Source organism: Cheilinus undulatus, linkage group 23, assembly GCF_018320785.1.
Source record: "Cheilinus undulatus linkage group 23, ASM1832078v1, whole genome shotgun sequence".
NCBI classification, from domain to species: domain Eukaryota; kingdom Metazoa; phylum Chordata; class Actinopteri; order Labriformes; family Labridae; genus Cheilinus; species Cheilinus undulatus.
This window is the reverse complement of record NC_054887.1, coordinates 17,927,330-17,948,972: the sequence shown is the minus strand read 5'-3', so window position 1 is coordinate 17,948,972 and position 21,643 is coordinate 17,927,330. Positions and strand designations below refer to the sequence as shown.

General features: G+C 40.0%; 1 protein-coding gene across 3 annotated transcripts in view; it reads right to left on the bottom strand.

Annotated features, from left to right (window-relative positions):
* Positions 1-669: 669 nt before the first annotated feature.
* Positions 670-21,643, bottom strand: part of exoc4 (exocyst complex component 4) — a 187,452-nt gene continuing 166,478 nt past the window's right edge. For 2 of the 3 annotated variants that reach the window (XM_041780750.1, XM_041780754.1), the window contains exons 19-20: positions 21,463-21,622; positions 670-2,631 (exon numbers count right to left, since the gene is read on the bottom strand). In XM_041780750.1, the coding sequence (XP_041636684.1) occupies positions 2,394-2,631; positions 21,463-21,622 (398 nt within the window). In that variant the 3' untranslated portion in view covers positions 670-2,393. The remainder of the gene's footprint in view (positions 2,632-21,462; positions 21,623-21,643) is intronic. The other variant, XM_041780753.1, reaches the window with a different exon arrangement.

Genomic DNA, 21,643 nt, shown 5'->3' with positions numbered 1-21,643 from the left:
CGCTAGGAAACGCTGACAAGTGAGAGGTGAAAGGACTTGTGGGAAATGTAGTACGCTCGCTCCCAAGCTAACTGTCGCTTCTTTTGATTGTTGTGACAGCTCCCGCAGGTGATAGCGGAGAAGGGGGAAATTAAAACCTGTCGAAACTGAGAAGGAAATGCCTCCAAATTTTGGCATAGCTGAAAATTTTGTTGAAAGTCTTTCCTTTGACAATTTAAGCATATTAAAATTAAGTATATAAAAGACAAATTTATGGTATGCCGAATTGTAGGCTACTCCATGACAGTGGGCTACACACAATAGGGCTGAAAAGACAACCAGGCTTTGTTACAGTGCCTAAAAAATAGTCCAAAGCATTTAAAACGAAATTATGCCAAGGTCAGCTTAGTTTTATTGGTGGTATGTTGTCTGTGTTTTCTTTTCAGATTGTAGTATGACACAACGTAGCACTTCATGCTTGAACCATGTTGCACCACACATCACACCTGTCAGGTGAAGTAAATCATATAGTGTTGGTTATGGATCCAGTAGAAGGTTTCATCCAGGGTGTAACAAAACAGTGACAGGCTGTGCTGTCATTTGTAGAAGAGGTGTCACTACATGCAGTGGAAAATATGACTTGTTATGCAACTACACAAGGGGAAACTACAAAATACACAAAACAAGATGTGGGTTTGAAGGATTTATTATTTCAGTGTGTAGGTATATGAATTGACAAATCATGAGTGCTTGATTTAGGGTAGACAAACATTTCAGACCATTTTTAGATAGCACTGACTAATACCCTTCAGTGACTTTAATACATTCTAACTTGATACATTGAAATTACTGGAAAGAAACATGGAATATAAAGGTTAATTGCAAGGAAAACATGGCTAGAAAAGCATATTAGTTTTGTTATGCCTCAAAAGTTAAAAAAAAAAAAAAAAATCCCTTTTCTGAATTAAAGCATGGACAGCAGGAGTGGTTCACTCTGAGTCTTCATAACACATTAGTTCCTTTTTGTAGTGTCATAATAGAATAAGAGCTCCTATGTGTGATGTTAAACAGATGGTTAACATTGCATTAAAGTTGCCCATGTATAGCAGTACAAATGTAGCTCTGAAGTGAACAGCTGAATGAGCAGATTTGAGATTTTACACCGAGTGTTCGTTTCAGAGTGTTAGGCAAACCCCTCAGCAGCTCCTCGGTTGTTTTCCCATCGATCCCAGCCTATGTGTCATTATGATGGATTGCTCTGTGGGCTTCGGGGAGACCAGCAGAGAGCCCGCTGTATTGACAAGTCTCCCATTCCCCCTCTCTTCTCTTCTTGTTAAGTACTTCACTTCCAAGTTAATGAACTAAAAACAGGGAGGGGAATGATTTGTGATCATCTCTTGGGTTTATATGTTTAGGTTCGTTTGGGAAAGAAAAAATAAAGAATACAAATTAAAGTGTTTCTGTTTACAGAGCTTGAATGATGGATGAATTTTATCCCCCCACACATTTGTTTGCTTCTTTTATTAGGGATATGCTTTTTAACGCAAAATCAGCAAAAAAAAGTCATAAGTGAGGTGTGTATGTAAAATTTGTACAAAACAGCCCCAACTCTCTCCACTCCCTGCACAACTTTACAGCTTAAGCTATTCTAGGGAAAAAAAGACAGATAAACAGATTTTAACAGGCATAGATATGATACAATTCTCGGCGAGGGAAATCTTTAGGGACCGACCCAAATTGGCAGCAGGCGGGAGATGTGGCCTCATTCAGACAGTCTAATCTGGCATCTGTTATTGCAGACAGAATCAGTGGGCCCATGGGGGCTGCCAGGAGAGGAGAGATGGAGGTGTAATTGAGAGCAGCAGTTTAGATCTAATAAGAAAATGAGATGAGATTGGGGGCTAAGTTTGGTTGAGTGTCCAAAACAATCGGCTTTTATCCGTAAGCTGGAGTCATGGTGAGCGAGGGGCTGTTAGAGTCACATGAATGCTGCACTTCTTGTCTCCTAAAAAAGGAAAAATTGACGTTATAGGTTTCCTTTTGAAAGAGAGATATTATAGGGAGTAGACTTGTAGAGTTTGCAGTTCTGTAAGTTGTCACCTCACTTCCCAATTAGAGTGCTGCCTAGGCTTTTATATATATATATATATATATATATATATATTATCTACAAACCCAGGGCTGGAATAAAGCACATCTATGTCAGCCATTGATATGAAACGGAGAAGACACATTTTCTATCACAGAAAGAAAGCCTCTATTTTAGTATTTCTTAACCCAATTCCTGAAAATCTTCTACTTTTTCTCTTATCCTTGCATACATGACCCATATTCTTTCCTTTATATGGTCCTGCAAGAGAAATCTGAAGTAAGCACATCTTTATTTTCTCATGTTGTTCACCTCTCCCTGCCCATTACACTGTAGTGATCTTCTTGTCCTTGGTGGCCTGTTTGATGGCCGCCTGCTCGCAGATTATCTCCTTTAGCCTCTGCAGCCGGATGTTTTGGGTGCTCAGGTCGCCCACGCCCGTCTGGCTGCGATGGAGCAAGGACAAGGCATTGATGTACTCCAGCTCGGTGTAACGGACGCCTTGGTCCACCACCAGATTCAGCAGCTCATCCGCGGTGTTGTAAAGCATTTCGTAGTACTGCCTGCAGAGGAAAAAAACAGCAACAGGAGGGACATAAAAAGGAAGGTTAATAACACTTCATAAACCACTGTTTTGCATAATTCCAGCACAGAATCAAAAGGAAACACAGCAACAAAGAGGGGAAAACACAAGATGTGAAGCTAACTGATGTTGCTGTCAAGCCCAATTTCCTTAAAAAGGACTTCAAGGACCTCACCCTGCCACCACAACCGGGAGCTGGTGGTGGAGGGAAAACATTCAGCTGCAAACTACTGAGAGTGTTTTAATGAAATGCTGTTGACAGAGCCAAAACAGGAAGGAGGTGTGTGTAGAATTAATAGCTCTTTAACCAGGACCTAATGCCACAACAGGCCATTAAAACAAAGCATGGAGTACATACTGATGAAGAAGGAGCACGAAAGGGGAGAAAGAGCTGACGAATTACACATTTACAGGCATAAAAGGTCAAATATGCCTCATGGAAGAGGGACCTTGTGTTTTTTCTTCATATTGGTTGTCTCCATGTATTTGTAAGTAGATATTAAAGGGTACGCCTACTGTACATGAGCATATGGACGCAACAGTCAGAATAAATTCCCAGGAGCAGACAGCATTTGGTTATGACTGGATTCTTGTGGAAGGGTACCTAATAACATTTACACTGCCAGAGTTTAGATGCTGCTCAGGGATGCGTTGGGATGCAGGACGGACAATTTTTCTTTTCTTGAGGGCAAAACAGGTCAGATACCTTTGGGAACGTTTTTGTGGGTGTGTTTGAAGGATAGTGTAAACAGCAGCAGCTGCAGAAAAGAGTATATTTCATGGTTTTAAGCCCCTGGCTATGAGACCAATCTAATTCTATAGAGATCCACTGAATGTTACAGCTACGTACTTTTAAATAAAGTTTGTAAAAGAGGGCCACAGGATTTAGAATACATAAGAACATAAAAACAAATATATTAATTTTATCTAGACGTACTTAAAAGGACTATTTCAGCATTTCTATCCGTTGTTTTAGTTCTGGATTTAGAACAATGTTTGATACGTCTAAGAAATAATTCACCACAAGGTTAATTTTCAGCTGTTTTGCAGTCATTTTAAAGATTTCATCACTATATTTTTGAATTTCAACCCATTTTTAAATGCATTCTCTAAAAACTACATGATATTGCCATGTTGTTTTTCCTCTTCTCTTTCAAAACTTTGATTAATCTCCAGTCATTTTTGTTTGATATGAAAATATGTGTTGAATGTTCAAACGTCTATGAAATGTGTAATTCAAACTAGAGAGGATTGTGCTATTGCTTCCTCCTTTGTCAAAACATAATGCTGCATGTTTTCAATTTAGTATTTTGATAAATTAATGTATTGTATAGAAGTAAATGGAACCAAATGGATGCCAAAAATACAATACTGTTTGCACAAAAGTTAGGTGTAATGTTTTGTATCCATCCATCTATTATCTATACCGCTTTTGGGGCCGCAGGGGGCTGGAGCCAATCCGAGCTATTACTGAGTAAGAGGCGGGTTAATGGACTACTCACCAGTCAATCACAGGGTTGACATGCAGATAAAAACAATAACTCAACAACAACAATTTAGAGTCACCAATTGACTAAACAAGACTGTGGGAGGAAGCTAAAATACCTGGAGATGACCAACAAATTCACATGCAACCGCCAGAGAGAAAGATCCCTTGTTTTTTAAGCTTTATTTTTGGGCTTTTTATGCCTTTATTGATATTGGAGGACATTGGATAGAATTGGAAACAGGCATGAGAGAGCTGGGGAGAGGCATGCAGGAAAGTGCCACAGGCCGGATTCAAACCCGGGCCAACCACATACATGGGGCGCGCCTTTAACCAGTAGGTCACCTGTGCCCCAGAACTGACTAAGAATCAAACCAGGACCTTCTTGCTGAGGTAACAGCCCTAACCCCTGCATCATCACACAGCCCATGATGTTTGCTGTATGTGATTTGAAGTAGAACAGCTAAGTAGGAATTCTAAATGAAAGACGAGAGCTTAAAACTTTTATTTTAAGCAGTTGATTGGGAGAACTTGTAGACTTGATAGCCTAGCCTTGTAGACTCAATCATAAATTATCATTACGTTTTTAATACGTGAGTTTATGTGATAAATGATTATTTAAACCTTCTACTTGCATTAAATCCAGTTATGCTGATGTCATTTTCAAAGCTAGAGCATACGGTCTCAAATACTTAAGAAAACACCAGCTAAATGCCCGGGTGCTTTTATTGTGAAATGACACTTCACTTACATGCTGTTGGGCACTTCCAGAGGTCCACCAGACTGAATAAAACAATTTTCTATTAACTGTAGATTTGAGGAAGTCTTTATTAATGTAATGTGTTTAGATAAAAACTTTTACTTGTTTTGGATCGTGGGGACAGTCTCTGATGCACTGGACCAATATGATCAGGAGAGAATAGTTGACCATCCAATGGTTAAGCTTTAATGACTCTACAGTTAGGGGTTTGAGGTCTGCTGGTTGTATTGAATCTTGAAATAGTTGGGACCAAAGGAAGCTTTCTAGCAATATATGGAAGGACATGTACACACAGCAGTTTTGTAAGTAATTTTTGGAATGAGAAAACACACTGAGGGATTAGGGGTGGACCGTTAGACTTTCATAAGGATTAAATAATTAACTTCAGGATTAAATTATGATAGCAGAGTCAGCAAATGAACTTAGAACGACACTGACATATTTGTTAACAGAATAATGGTTAACCAATTTAAATTATTGTTTAACTGTGCTGCTGAACAGTGATGGAACAAGCTTCTGCCACTAGAGGGATTTTGGGATACAATAGGATCACTGCAAGTAGCATTGCTAACAAGGGAGGCCATTTTTAACTATTATTCTTCCTCACTACGTGAAACTCATAAGTGCAACCAAAACAGTGGTTTACAGTTTTGTAAGTACATTGTAATGAAGTGCTGTTTTTGTTGGGCAGATGTCTTAATTCAGAAAAATAAGTTAGCAAGGTTTTGAACAGAGCTGAGCAATGTTGTTTTCTATTTGCCATGTTGGTTTTACCGAGGTAGTGGAATTTATTTACTGTGTGTTCAAGGACTAGCCAAATAAAGATGATTTTAAGTATCCTTTAAGGATTTACTGATGCACACCTTCCCACACTTTCCCTTTGTTTTCTAAGCACATAGGTTTTGCTGGTTTGTCATTTATGTATGCACAGTGCATTCAGAAAGTATTGAGGTCCCTTCAGTTGTGCAAAACATATGAAGGCCCGCTTGGCTTTCACATGGAGATCTTTATAAACTCAAAGTGGGCTTTTATGTGTTTTGCATTTCAGTCTAGATCAGTGGCGGGCTGCAGTCTTGTTTGTCCTTTGTGAACTTTGTCCCATCTCCACACAGGATCTTAGGAACTCAGTCAGAGTGACCATCAGGTTCTTCATTACCTGTCTTACTAAGGCTCTTCTCCCCGAGTCGCTCAGCTTGGCTGGGTGGCCAGCTCTTGAAAGAGTTCTGGTTGTGCAGAACTTCTTCAAATTATAGAGGCCTCTGTGCTCTTGGGAGCCTTCAGTGCAACATATTTTTTATAGACTTTCCCTGATCTGTGCCTTGCAACAATCCTGTCTCTAAGATCTTCAGGCAGCTCCAGTAAAGATTATGTTTGTGTCTGTCATTTTAACACAGGTTGCATGACTTAAATTCATGGAAGTAAATGCAAAGAGCTGTATGCTGACACATGGTTATAATGTTTGAAAAAACATTTGTTATAACTTCATGTATATGTGATTTAGGTAGAAGTAGGCCAGTTAAAGCGTGTAAATGTGTGGGTATATATTTGTCTATTCCTTCACTTTGCTTTTACATTGACCTTGTTCCTTATGTTGTGTCCTCATGAGAGGTGTTTGAGGAGAAAATGCTTAGCTTAAACCAGCCACCTCGGTCAAGGGCAGATGCCAGTCACTGAACAGTTGTGGCTCTAGTTGCTCTGTGAGTGCAGTCCTTTAGTGAAGAGAGAGAATTGTAGCTGTGGCGGTGTTAGGCTGAGGAAAAGCTTCTGAGGATTTGTGGTTGGAAAAAAAAAAAAAAAGCAAGGTCCACCTGTTTACTAATCTTTTTTGTTTGACAGCAGAGATAATAGGAGTGGTTTGTTATTTTGTGCATAAAAAAGAGAAAGATGGTTACACTTTCTATTGCGCTTGTGAAAAATTAAAGTAAATGGATTCAAGTCTTTGAGATTTCTGATATAGTGCGGTAAAAAGGCACTTCGGTAAGAAAAGATATTTTTATCTTGCGTGTTTAGCTCCTCCACCCATCCAGGACCCATTCTCTTCTTCAAATGATCATTTTCGGTGCTAACGAGGCGTTAATGAGCACTTGGGGAGCTTCTGTTCCAAGGTGTTTTATGTGCTGTCATAGTGGGGATTCAACAGCAGAAAAAGACCTAGAAAGACTAATGGAGGGGTGCAAATGTAGAGGTAAAAAAAGAGAGGAAGAAGAGTGATGACTGAAAGGATGAGTGAGGAATAGATGTGCATAATATCTGTTTTTTTGGCCTTCCCCTTGCAAGTAAATGCCCTTGGCCATCCAAGCAACGAAGCATTTGCATTCTGTCTCACTCTCCAGCCTGCTCTCAATTTCTCTCCAAGGTCTTGTTCATTTTTCCTTCCCTGAGCTCATTTCATGAAAAAGCTTGTCAATATTGATGAGGGTCACATTGGTTCACTCCTTAACCGGGGGGCGTGACAAAAGAAAGGCAGGAGAATGCGCTGAGAAGATTGGTCCCACTTTGGTTTAATCTCTGAACGAAATGTGAAGTGTATTTGTCTGTTTGTCTTGACTTTGTCTGAATGTTAGCCTCTTTCTTTATTTCAGCTCTGAGTGCAGTTTCCATTAGATCAACACAGAATATCAGCTTGAAAGCATTACCTTTTTTATTCTTGGTAATCGCCTGCATGCTTGAGGCAAATCATCTTGTTGTGTGTCGAAAAAAAGACCCATAACTATTGTAAAGTGTTGATTTCTTTTGTTTGGGGAAGAAGATTTAAACAGAAGGCTTCCCTCTACAAAATATACATCCTGGTCTCCCAGTAAGAGATGGATAAACAGAGGAAGAAACTCTTGATTTTCAGCAACAAACACAGGAAGCATTACTTTCCAAGAGCATAATTATCACAAACTTCTCAACAGTAGATATGTATAAATTGTAGCCTTTTCAGAACAGCATGCTATGTGGTTCCTGTTTGGCAATATCCGAATTTCAACTCTGCTTTTTGCAGATGATGTGGTTCTGTAGGATTCTTTAGCTGAGGGTAAGCACCTCCAAGTCTGAGGTTATGAAAGCGGTGGATTTTTCTCTCAAATTTGGAGTTAGTCTTTACCACAAGTAAAGGAGTTCCAGTATCCCTTGGTCTTGTTCACAAGTGGGGGTAGAGTGGACTGTGTGAGACTGACAAGTAGATTAGTGCAACATTGGCAGTATTGAAGATACTTGATCCGGTCTTCAGAGTAAAGATGTAGCTCAGCAGAAAGCTTTCAGTTTTTCAGTCTATCTTCATTCCAATTCACACCTTGGGTCAAGAGCTTTGGGTATTGACTCAAAGAATAAGATCATGGAAACAAGCGGCTGAAATAAGTGTACTCTTGAGGGGTGGCTGGCTCAGCTTTAGAGATAGGGTAGAGCTCAGACATCCAGGGGGAACCTCTGAGTAGAGCTGATGCTACTTTGCACCAAAGGAGGGAGCAGAGGTGGAACGGGCATCTGATTAGGATGCCTCCTGGTTGCCTCACTGCAAAGGTCTTCCGAGCATGTCTTACTGGGAGGAGACCTCGGGTCAGAAAAATTACATATCCCACCTGGCCTGGGACAATCTAGGTATCTCCCAGGAGAAGCTAGAAAATGCCACTTGGGAAAGGGATGTGTGTGTGACCCAGCCCCATATAAGCAGACGGCAGGAAGGCAAGAAGGCTGGCTCGCTGGCTGGATGGAGCAGTCACAAAGCTGTTTTGCAGCATGTGCACTTGTGCAGCAGTTATCAACACAGTCTAGCTGCAGACCGTAGCTAGACCACAGATCTCGGACTCCCCCTCTTGCAGACCACAACTGTGAGATGCTGCCTCTGACAGAACCGAAAAACACCCTAAAACTTTAAAAATAACGTTAGATTAAACTTCTGGTTAGGGCTAGGCTACTAGGAGTTAAAAGTAAATAACCTGACCTTCAAAATCTCACAACAAAACATTTCATAAAGTCGAGTAAACAGTCTGCTTTCAAGAAATAGCTTGACATGAAATCACCCTAATGCAACTATGGTGGCTAAAGCTAATCAAGCTATAACTAATGTGTCTAATGTAGCTAAATCTAAAACTAATGATGATATATTAGCGACATAGGTAGCTCAGCGAACCTTGCTAAATTTAAAGCTCATGATAAGTTAGCTACGTAGGTACCATTGCTATGAAACTAACATGGCTAAACCTAAAGCTACCAAAGCTACTTAATCTATCTAAGCTATGTAGGTAATAAAGCTACATAACTAATGCAGCTAAAGCAAACAAAGCTATGCAAGCTATGTTAGATTATACTATGTTTGCTTAACCTAGACCTGTTTTAGAAGTAGCTATGCAAACACTAGTTTGCTTTTACTTCATTAGCTTTAGCTAAAGCTAATTTAGCTACATTGGCTTATGTAGCCAATGTAGCTACATGAAAAAACTGTAAACATAACTACCATAGCTAAAGCTAATGAAGCTATGTAGTGTAGCTTTTGTAGCTAATATGGCTGAATCTGAAGCTAATGATATTTTAGCTATGTAGATAATGAAGATATGAAGCTAAGGTAGCTAATCTAAAGTTAACAAAGCTACATAATCTATTTAAGCTATGCATGTAATGCAGCTACATAACTAACGTAGCTAAAGCAAATTAAGCTACATAAGCTATGTTAGATTATGTTATGTTTGATGAAGCTACACCCATTTAAGAAGTAGCTAAGCAAGTGTTTGTTTGCTTTAGCTTTGTTTGCCACATTGGCTTACGTAGTAATAATAACTACGCTACTTGCAAAGCTATGTTCACTTTAGCTAAAGCTAACAAAGCAAAAGCGAGCCACCATTTGCATAGCTACTTCTAAAACAGATCCATACATAATTCAATCAGGGATTACACCTCTGACCTTTTTTTCTATTTTATTTAAGAAATGTTGCTTAGTCTGTAATGTCTGCATTGTGTTTACTTTCATGAATAAAACTGCCAGATGTTTATGAGTAAAGCTGAATTGCCAAAAAAAAAAAAAAAAAAAAACTTCTAAAATGTTGTACCAGTAAATTATGTTCCTTCCCCTCTGTCAGGTCTCACAGTAATGGTCTGCAAGAGATCTGCAGCCAGACCTCTTTTGCAGTTGTAGGAATTGTCCTAAATAACATCTGCGACATTCACACAACTGCATCACAAGCATCTTGTGTGGATTTAACAAACTGATAGAAATAAAATGGATTGATAGGCAGAAAAATTCATCCGTTTGCCTTCACAAACGTAGCTTGTCCTGAAAGTTTCCGAAAGTTTCCATGAGTTTTATGCATCTGCGAAAAGTCTTTCAGTTTGTTGTCTTTTACAGTTATTCTCTATGGCTTCTTGGTTGAAAAACATGCAAATTAAGAGGATTTAGGAGTCAAATATGTTGTGAATGTGCGTCTGTCTTTACTTGTTCGCCATGTGATGGATCGGTGTTCAGTCAGAGGACCATTAATTTGCCTGTCGCCCAGTGGGAGCTGAGACAGGCTGTGCATTGTGCAAAAATGATGATGGATGGACATTTAAAACCTAGTGAAGTTGACTGTTTCCAGTAGAAATTATCTCCAAGTACTTTTGTTGAAATTGCGTAGGCTGAACTCTGTCTTTTGATTAAGGAAAGCCTTCTGGTAGACTAAGTTATGCACACGGTGGGAAGCAAATAAACCAGCTGCAAACTGAAGGTATGACTTTGACAGGCACTGACACTGTACTTGTACATTTTTCTTCAGTCTAAAAGTGTGTTAACAAAAGAAAAAGTACCTGAAAAGAATTAGAATCCATCTATTGATGCAGCAGCAGGCTAGAGGAAATAAAAATATCTCATCAGAGCAGTAAAACAGGCTTAAGTACAGTGTAATAGCACCTATAATTCACTTGGTAGTGATGCATTTAGGGAAAATACAGCTAAGGATTTGTTAAAAGCAGGTCTACTGATGCTCATTTTAAACTGGTGATGTGGCGTTAAATCCACTGAGCGTCTTCTCTCTGTAGTCAAAACAGAAAGAAAGTGAGCTCTGCTGTCATCTGCTTCTTAGTGTGTGAGTCGTGAAGACAGCTGGCAATCTGGCCTGTGTTCAGTATGAAGGGGAGGGGGCAGACTCAGAAAGAGTAAGAGGAAGGAGTGTTTGTGTGAAACTGTGTGCATGTGCGATGTGTCTGAGTGATGTATGTTAGCGTGTGCTGAAAACACTTTCAAACAGTTCATTACCCAAGCAGTTGGAAAGCCATTTGCCAAACAGGGTAAGGGCTGTTAATAAGATTAAAATCTCTCGGCACCCCGCCTTCGAGAAAGAACCCCCAGCGACAGACTCGCACGCTAACACACAAACAAACAACACACACGCCTCTTTTTATCCATTAAAGACAGAGCTAGTTAATGAAACCTGCATCCCTTTTTTTCCCAGAGAAAACCAATTGTTGTGAATTGTTGTTTTGATGGTGCCCTCCTTTAAGTCTCTCCCTCTTTATGGCCCTCACACTGCTTCTTTCTCCTCGCTAATTTCACAAATATCCACCTGCTTCTACCATCCATAAGAGCGCTGCTTTAGTAATCAGCTTGCGTCTCTGTGCATCACTTTTTCTCCTTGGTGTGCTTTCTATTAAATTTTAATTAGTCGCCCCCCTCCCTTTTCCCTGCATACAAAGAATATTAAGTAAATTTATGACGCGTGGATGCTGCGTAGGACAGACTGATGCATACATCAATGGTTTTAGAGTGAAAAGAGTGGGAAACATGGGGGAAAAGAAGAAAAGGAGAAGACAAGTGAGGGAAAGACAGGAATCAGCACTATTCATTCCCCCTAATTTCCAGTGTGTACAATATTAAAGTCATTATGTGCTGCCTCTGTCAGCAATTGGAGCAACACATTAGCCTGGTTGGGGGGATGAGGTGAGGAGGGACCTTTCCATGAGCCAGAACTAAGACTTGTTGCTGCGGTAAGAAATACCCAGGCTGCAGAAACAAATCTCCTTTCTTTATCCCTTTTTTAAAATGGTACGCTCTCACTCTATTTCAGAATTCACCTTTTTCTTTTTAAATACTTCTCAAAGTGGATACAGTTCCAAACACTGACCCCACCATTTAGTGTGGACAAGTAAAACTGCTCATTTGGAAAACAATCTACCCAGGCTCAAGGCTGTAAAGCTCAGACTTTAAAATCCTTCTGTTGCCTCTTACCCTTGATGTGATCGCTCATTTTAAATGTCAGCATAAAGGATCATATGATACAGGTGGTGTCATTAAGCTGGATGTTACTTTTAACAGCTGAATTTGGGATTATAAAGAGCAGTGTTTGGTAAACAAGTAGCATTTATGACATGTCATTTAGTTCCACGTTTATGCTTGTTTAGTTGTGTGGAGACAAAAATGTGTCAACTACAACTGTAAAAGTTGTAGTTGACAGGTGAAGAGAGCTTGTGATTGGCTGGCAGAAAGAACCAGTTAACGAGAAAGAAAGACACAAAGCTGTTATCTAAATCTGAAGGTGTTAATGAACTACAGGTCCAAACATCTGACTACATATCAAGTTGAACGACACCTCCTCCTGTTGTACAAAAGTGAAGGCAAAATCAACCTGCAACAGGTACTGTCACATCGTGCTTTGGAGGCAGCGTCTGTACAGAAGGAACTGAATGGTGAAGCTGAAGCCTTGATATCCCGCCCCAATAACAAAAACATACATGAACTTTTTGACAAAACAGCAATAATCCGACAGCTGGGTGCACTATGGCATCACAATGTCTGTCCCACCATAGGCAATATGCTTCAGTTCAATGTCTTGCTGGAAAACAACTGCTAACAACTGCTGAGAAGCATCCCCACAGCATGATGCTGCCACCACCATGCTTCACAGTGGGGATGATGTGTTTGTGGATATGGAGTGTTTGGTGATGGCCAAAAAGCACCATTTTGGTCTCATCACACCAAAGAACTTTGTTCCTCTTGACCATGGAGTCTCCCACATACATTTAGGCAAACGCTAGCTGAGATTTAATGAGTTTTTTGCAACATGGCACCATAAATCTTTGACTGGCGGAAAACGTGGGCAACAGTTGTATGCAGAGTTTCACTCATCTCAGCTGCTGAAGCTTGTAACTCCTTCAGAGTAGTCATAGGTGTCTTGGTGGTCTCTTTCACTAGTCTCCTTCTTGCATGGTAACTTAGTTTGTGAGGACGGCCTGATCTAGGCAGATTTACATATGTGCCACATTCCTTCCATTTCTTGACGATGGATTTAACCGAACTTTCTTGTATCCATGCCCTGGTGCACTTTTCAATAACTTTTTCTCTGAGTTGCTTGGAGTGTTCTTTTGTCTTCATGGTGTAATGGTAGCCAGGATTACTAATGGACCTAAGTGCTATAGGTACACTTGGTATTTAAATGCCCAAAACACATACTTTAAATACTAACTACAAATACAGAAACCATGTTTCACTAAACTGAACTGATGTGTATTCAGACCTACAAGTTTCACCCATGACCTTCCTGGTAGACTGCTGTCACATAGCTGCAGTCATAAAGCTCTGCCAGCTCCTACTGCAGCCAGTCAGAGGGTGAAGCTCCAGATGTTTTGGCTTCACTTGTGGGAAGCTCTCCATCTTTTATACAATCTATGGTCCAGACATGAGGGACTTCCCCTTCTTTATTTCCAATGTTGGAATGCTAGCTTCATCTAGCATCCACTGAACAATCTATTTTACATCTTTTGCATATATCTGTGCTCTTTTGCAGAGAAAAGGCATTTGATGGGACTACTAATTAGATGATTCAATTGTACAATTCTCCCACTGTTTGAAAATGAGTCATGAAAATTTCATTAATGTTGCCATGGTTTAAAAGAACAAAAAGTTCTTTTATAAACCTGACAGGAAAATGGGACAATGATGCTTGTAAATTAAGTTTCAGTGCAGTTTTAGTCCATATTTACTTACTTCTATTTTTTAATCTCTGTCCATAGTATCTCTTCCAACCCCTCCTTTCCCTTGCAGCACAATTGTCTCTCCTCTAGTAATGAGGAAAGGTCTGCAGAGACACTGAGACTAAAGCTTCATCAGCAAAGACCAGCCCTATCATGCTGCGCCAAGCACAACAAACACACACAGATACAAGCACACATATATACACAATCTCCCTGGCTTGATCAGCAAAGACCAGTCATCATGCTGTGAGATGCAAATACATAGACACAAGCATACACATGCACGCAGACAGTATGAAGAGGCAGGCTTCATCAGCAAAGACCAGTCTCATCATATTGCATCTTGCGCATGGGGGAAAAAAAGCAGCAGAGGAAGGGAGGGGCTGAAAGAAGAAGGGAAGAGGGAGGAAAACAATTCAGCAGAGGCAGTGCAGGTGGTAGGATGGTAGCGAAGAGGAAAAGATAAACGACAGGGAGAGAAAATTGAAGAAAAAGGGAGTGAGAGGGGAGGAAGAGAGAGATAAAGAGAGAGACACAAGGTGACAGGGAGGGGAGACAGAAGCCGAATGAAGTGACAGCGTACTGAAGCCAGGCCTAAATACAAACAGTTTTATCTGTTGACTCCCACTACCTCCTGACACGGCCGTCAACTGTACTTATTACCACATTCTCTGCAGACACCCCAGCACTGTCACCTCCACACGCACACAAAGACGGTTTGTTTGCAGATGCGCACACACCATAGGGGATCTCAGAGAAATGCAGAAGCTGGGGCGGGACAATATGCAGTACACAAGCTTGCTGTACAATTCACACATGTACACCCACACACTGTAGTAATTTCCTGCAGCAGACAGGTGGGTGCAATGGGCTGAACTCTGGGGCATCTCTACAACGAGCCTGTCAGGCTGCTGTTTAGCCTAGCTACGAGCTAAGGGGGCCTCTAAGTTAGCTAGTTGTTATGACAGCACTGCAACCTGCCTACACGGGTCAATGGGCAGCCCCGAGCTCCAGTGTATGTGCGTTAGTGTTCGTAAGTGTCTGTTATTAGTCTGTGTATGGACTGTATGTGGGTGCTGGAATTGCATACCTTAGATGCCCCAGTCCCAGACATACAAGACATTTACATGTACAAACAGACATGCCTTTATGTTTATTTGTGTGTAGTGTGAGGGATCTTAGGTTCCAGAGGCTTTTCCTTCTTCTTATGTAAAAGAACCCCAAGAAAACAACCAATCAAACTGTGTTAAGGTTTCCTTAGGCTGTGCAATAGCTTTATCATGTATTTTCTTAATCTCAGTAGGATTTTAAATATTATTCTTTGGGCTTTTTGCCTTTATTCCGATAGGACAGCTGAAGAGAGACAGGAAAAATGTGGAGAGACTGTAAGGGATGACATGCACCAAATAGCACAGGGACTGGGACCTGATCCTGTGATCTGGGAGTAAAGGACTGCGGCCTCTGTTCATGGGCGCCAATCAAATTACATATCACATCACATAGCATCACCTAGCATTGGGTTGTAGCATACCCTTTATTGTCATGCCATTATGAAACATATTTTAACTTATCATTTCCTATTGTTTTGAATGGTAGTGCATGTATCATGTCAGATTGTATCCTGTCATTATTTTATCATTATAAACAGTGTTGTACCTTTTCAAACCATATTGTGCCATATTGTATCTTTCTGTGACATTTTGTATTGTCTATCCATCCATTTTCTACACCCCTTATCGCCTTCAGGATCGCAGGGGTTTGAAGCTCATCCCAGCTGTCATTGGGCGAGAGGCAGGGCACACCCTGGACCAGTTGCCAGTCAACCACAGGGGTGACATATAGGGATAAACAGGTATGCAAACACTCACAGTTGCGAGCATGTCTCTAGTGGTGGGAGGAAGCCGGAGTACCTGGAGAGAACCTAAGCATGCACAGGGAGAACATTCAAACTTGGCACAGAAAGGCCCTGATTTGGAAGCAACAGCTGCGGTGCAACCCCATTTTTTACTGTACCCTGTCATAGTGCATTGCATCGTATCGTACCATAGTCCATTAAAGGTTATTTGCATTATAGAGTACTTTGTTGTGTACACAAGAGTGTACTTCTCTGTTTGTATGTAAATTGTTTGTTTCTATTGTTTTCATCTGTTGATTCTCTTGTAGAAGCAGCTCAAAATGCATTTAGTGTTGGAGTCTTAGAAAATTTTTGCTTAGGAACAATATAGTATAGCATACCTTATCGTATCATCTGGCAGTCCATTGTATTACATTGGACTGGACTGGATTTTGTCATATACTGTTTCATATTGTATTCTGCTAAGTTGAATCGTGTCATGTTATAATATGGTAACATATGGTTTGGTATCAAATACTTCTGCAAAATCCCAACAAAAAAAAGATCTTTTTGTGTGTTTGACAGCAGAAATGCAGTATTTTTCAAAGGATCCAATGGCAACCAGTGGTAATGCTTAAATGATAGATATTAAGGATAAATACATACAGCTAGAGCTGTTAGCATAAGGGCCTTAAGCTGTCAGTCCTTCACCTGGACTAGAAAAACAACTTTTGAAACATTCGTTCAAATTCAGCCAACAGACAGTAATTGTGCTGATTGGGAATCAGGATCAGAAAATGGGCCATGCACTAAGTAATTTGATTATAGTGAAATCATAAAAACTACACAGTACAATATAAATCCATTCAAATGAAGGTTTTTAAGTAACTTGTTAATTTAGCCTTGCAGCGAAGATCATGTGGTTATATTTCATATCAGTGAAAGCTATTTATTTCTAATCCATAGTTAAGGTAGCTAAATCTGTTGCTAAGTAAAGCAGGCTTGAAAGGCAAGGGTGGACTGTTGCCAGGCAACACTAAGTTTTAAAAAAGTTTTATTGTTTTGTTTTGTTTTCTTGAGGAGCTTTTGTGCCTTCTGCTCTTTTTGAGATAAAAGCCTCAACTAAAACATCACCTTTATCTCATCTCTGCTTCTGTCAAGAAATCAACATAAACAGAGAGAGAGAGAGAGGCATTTAGGACCATGAGGGGCAATCAATGGAGTGACAAGGTTAAGGGTGTAGTCAATACACACACAGAGACTACACACAGATGTGACATTGCACTGACACACGGTTCTGTGGAAAAAAGGCCGAGCCACTGAACTGTTTCTGAGCAGATGGTCTGTGTGTGTCCAATTGTGTATGAGGGTTGAGGTGTGTGTGTTTGACCTTGACCCACTGGCTGATATCGCTGCCAAACTTCTGACTGAGAGACACGAGACCGCCATAGGACCTTGTCATACTCACACTCATGCTCTCACATGCAGATTTGCATTTTAACGGTTCGATCTTGAAAACTGACATGCTGTAGGTTTCTACAGGGTTACATTGTAAATAAGCATGCATTCAGCCACAAGGTGGCACTGTTTGCACATCTTTCCTCCTAATTTATGAGACAGAGGGGTGTGTGCCCATGTATGTGTGTCTTTATAAGAAGTGCAGTAGCTTTCTTAGTTTTAACTCAGATCAATGGTTATAACTGTGCCCTTGTTCAGGTCTCTCGACTCTCTCCTTCCCATACAAGCACAAAGACACGGGAAAAAAAACAGCCAAAACACACAATTAAACACTCCCACATGCACGCACATAGGAATATAAAAGCACATGGGTAAACAGCCAAGCATCTGCAGCTTTTCTCTAAAGCAGGCTTCCTGCTGGGATGATTTCCTTTCTTCATTTTGCTCTGGTTTCACTACAGGTGGTAATAACATTCTAATGAATATTCTGCTTTTAGTCTTTGTTTCTCAGACTGCTTTTAAGTGCTGATACTGGTGGCAAATATATTATTATGGTATCAACAGTAATGTACAGTATAAGGAGTGGGAACTGAAGGATAACATACATTAAGATGCAAAATGGTACTATACCATGATAAGACACAATATGATACCATGTTATACTAAAACATACTATACAGTACAAAAGGCTTTGATACTAGTGATGTGCTGATCCATCAACTAGATTTAGGTTATCTGCGCATAGTGATAGTAATAGCCTACATTCATAATAAGACTGTGAATCATTTATGTGAAAAGCTGCATCAGGTGTCGTCCAACTTTGTACAAAGATGTTGTATTATCATATACTAAATATAAACTTAACTGTTATCACCATCTGTGTGCCATATGTAACAGCATCTCTCACCCTCTGCTGTCACAGTGAGCCTTTATTGACTATGAGCTGCGTTTTATGTGCAAACAGCCAAACGTGACTTCCATGGCTAATTCATGTTACTTGTTCCTTGACGGGAGCTGAAATCAAGTCCCTGGTGTGCAATCTGTTAAGTTTTTAGTCTGTTGCTTGTAGCACTGCACAGTGAAGTAACATCATACAGTGGCTCAAAGTGTCTGCAGTGAAGCTTGAAGCTTTTACATTCATAACTCTCCTGATAAATGTTCTCTTACGGTCTTCTATAAACCAAGCATAGCACCTCTGAAATCATTTACTTAATGATAAACTGCACCATGGTTACATGAGTTTAGCTGCATCTTGGAAGCATCACTTGGAAGTTTCCCTCCTTCCTGCAACACAGCTGATGAATTTAACTTCTCTGTTTAGTTTTTTTTTGTTTTGTTTCATTTAACCAAACCAAAACTCATTGAAACATGAGCTGTGCACTGAAGTATTTGCAGTTGTAAAAGTTGTAACCCTAACATGCCTGTAAAGCTTCCAAACTGCTTAGTCTTTGTTGTTTGCACTTCAATGCTACTTTGGCTAAGTCTAGTAAAATTGCACAGGCTTTTGCAGCAAGAATGGACTGGACCAGGGTAAGATGAGAGAATCCCTAGGATAACAACACCATACCAATTAATGTGATATAATGCCATACTAAACTATACGATACAGCAACCCAATATGACACAATATGATGATGCAATATTATACAATACACTAAGACAATACACCAAAACAATACTAAACAATATGACACAATATGATATGATATAAAATGGTGCAATACACCAATACAATAATATACATTAAGATATGATATAGGGCTGGAAAATGAGATTAAATCACAATACGGCATGCTGCAATTTACAAATCACAGACGTTGCAATAAATAAACTCATTTCTTTATAAAACGGTTTACAATAAAAGGTCCTTTTCGTGTTTTATGTACATTTTCTTAATTAAAACGAGTGACATAAAAACAATAATCCCCATTCAATAAATCAATTGATATCAAATTTGCAATATGAGCAACAATAAGTGCAATCAGATGAACTTTTTAAATCATTCTGCCCTAGTTCATTCTATCTAATATTGATGAGGCTTAGAGTTAGTTCACACAAGTCATACTCCTAGCCGGGATTGGCTGATAGCCAGTTGACACCAATTATTGCCTCCCAGCTCCAACAGTCAATCACAGCTCTTTCACAGCACAGCGGTCCATTTAAAGACGATGAACTGCTCACTAGTCCCTGCTTGCATTAATGCATCACGCAACACTATACCATACAATACAATATGATACGATAGTATGGGATAATATATGATATGCCAATATGATATGATACAATGCAAGATGATACGATACACTACGGTTCAATATGATGTGATATGATGATCAATATGCTACGGTACAATAAGGTACAGTACTGTACATTTTGACACAGTACGATAACACACGATACAATACATTGCCAGTAATACAATACCAGTATTCTTCTTATATGTGCCACTATGAGAAGTCATAATGTGGTGATACCGTGCATCAAAAAGGGAGGAAAATCTTGAATTTAGAGAAGTGCATATGTTTTTTAAATTAAAACAACTATTTATTCATGGCCATGACATCGTATTGCATTGGTGTCTTGTCCTACTCATCATCATCAAGACTGTACTTTCAAAATGTGTTATGTATTGGATGTATGCAAGTTAGTAGCTACAAAGCTAATTTTACTAAAACTTATGCCCTACACATTAAAATCTTGATTTCAAAAGGCTGATTTGCTTGTGTCTACATGGCTGTGGATGTGTATTGGAGTTGTGTGTGTGTGCTGGCAGGAGTCGGTGTGTCATGAAGCCAGAGGCTGGCCAATCCAAAATGCCAGAAATTTGTAAACAATGCACACTGCAATTCCCAATCAACACCTCCACACCGACCCACGCCTCGTAATCAGGGTGAGTTGGAGAAGCGGAGGAAAGACAGAGGAGCCATCACTGGCTTTTCTCCATAATCAAAGCAGACAGAGGGTAGAAATAACATGCTAATCAATGGTCCTCCACATCCAGTACAGTTCAGGTCATTTCAGTTTAACTTCATTGTTTTTCGTCTCTTTATACTGAACTAGCTTGCAAACTGGCATGGTACAAATGTCCAAACAGAGTGGACGCCCATTCATTTAAACACATGACACATTCATAATGAATCCAGGAGCCGTGAAAAGAAGATAATTAACCTGAAAGCACTTAATGACAACATGGGCACACACTTTTTAGAACAACAAATGTTAAGATAGAGACGGTTAAGAAAAGGTGTTATGATCGCTAACTAATGCTATGAGAAGTGATACAATAAGGATATCAAATATTTTTTCCTCTTTTCTTGTAACTCACCTTCAAATCTTTCCCTTCCACTCTATCTTCCTCTTTGGTTTTCGTCTTTTCCTCTGTTGAATCTACTTCATACCCTTGTTGTCCTCTCCAAGCCAATTCAGTGTCACTCCCAGTGAAAGACATCTTTTCTGTAACTTCGTTTTTCAATTTTCCTCACCCTAAGCCCTCCCTTCTTTCCCCATCTTTTCCATCACCTCCTCTCACGCACGCTTTCTCCTGTCAAGGACATAAACTCCCTAAAAAAATCACATGGATACTATGAATCACCCTCCTTTTTCTGTCTTCTCTCCTCCTGCTCCCTCTCCCTTCCTTTTGTTTTCACAAAGATATCTGATTTCCCCTATGCCTGTAAGGGGCTGTGCGGCGCCTGCAACAGCAGGTAGACTCTCAATGTATCAATGCATGAATAAGGAATAAACACCAACAGGCATGCACAAACCGGCATACAGTGTAGTTACCAATCTGTTTGACCATCTGTCTGGTTTGTGCATTGACATAGTTACTGCCTGAACTTGAGGACATTGTGATATGTGAGTGCAGGTGTGTATTGGGTTGGACCAATTTCAGCTCATTAAAGCCTAAAAACATCATAAGGCATAACTACTGCTTTAATACAGTTCATTTGAAGTTGCACTTAGGTGTAATTTAAAATATTGCTCTAATTAGAGTGATTTTACAGTTTTAGATCTTAAATATGTGATCAAATAAATAGGACTGTATTTCTTTCTTGCCATCTTTCAAGAGCCCTGTGATTATTAAATGCTTTATCACCTTGAAAACAGCTCAACACAACGTAAAAAAGCAGTTATTCTAAAGAAGACAGTGGCACAACAATTTAGAGACACTCTCTTTCTGTAAAAAAGATTCCTCCGTCAGCTGTTTCAGCCCAAGGTTGTGCGCCTTTTTATAAACCCATGCCAGTGAAAAGTGAGTTTCTAGTTCATGTGCATCCCTCAAAAACAGCTCCAGGTGAACTGAACTGCAGCTAACATTGGAAAAAATAAAGCAGACTTTATTTTATTTTTGTACCTAGCGAAGTCAAGGTCAGCCTCCCTGGACATGGTGATATTGGTGAGGTTCTGCTGCAGGACAAAGATGTTCCTGCACATCTTCTTGATGCCAGACTCGCTGATCCTCTTGAAGTACTGCGCCCCATTGATGAGGATGCAAGAGATGAGATGTCCCAAGCCTAGAGAGGGAAGAGAGGACA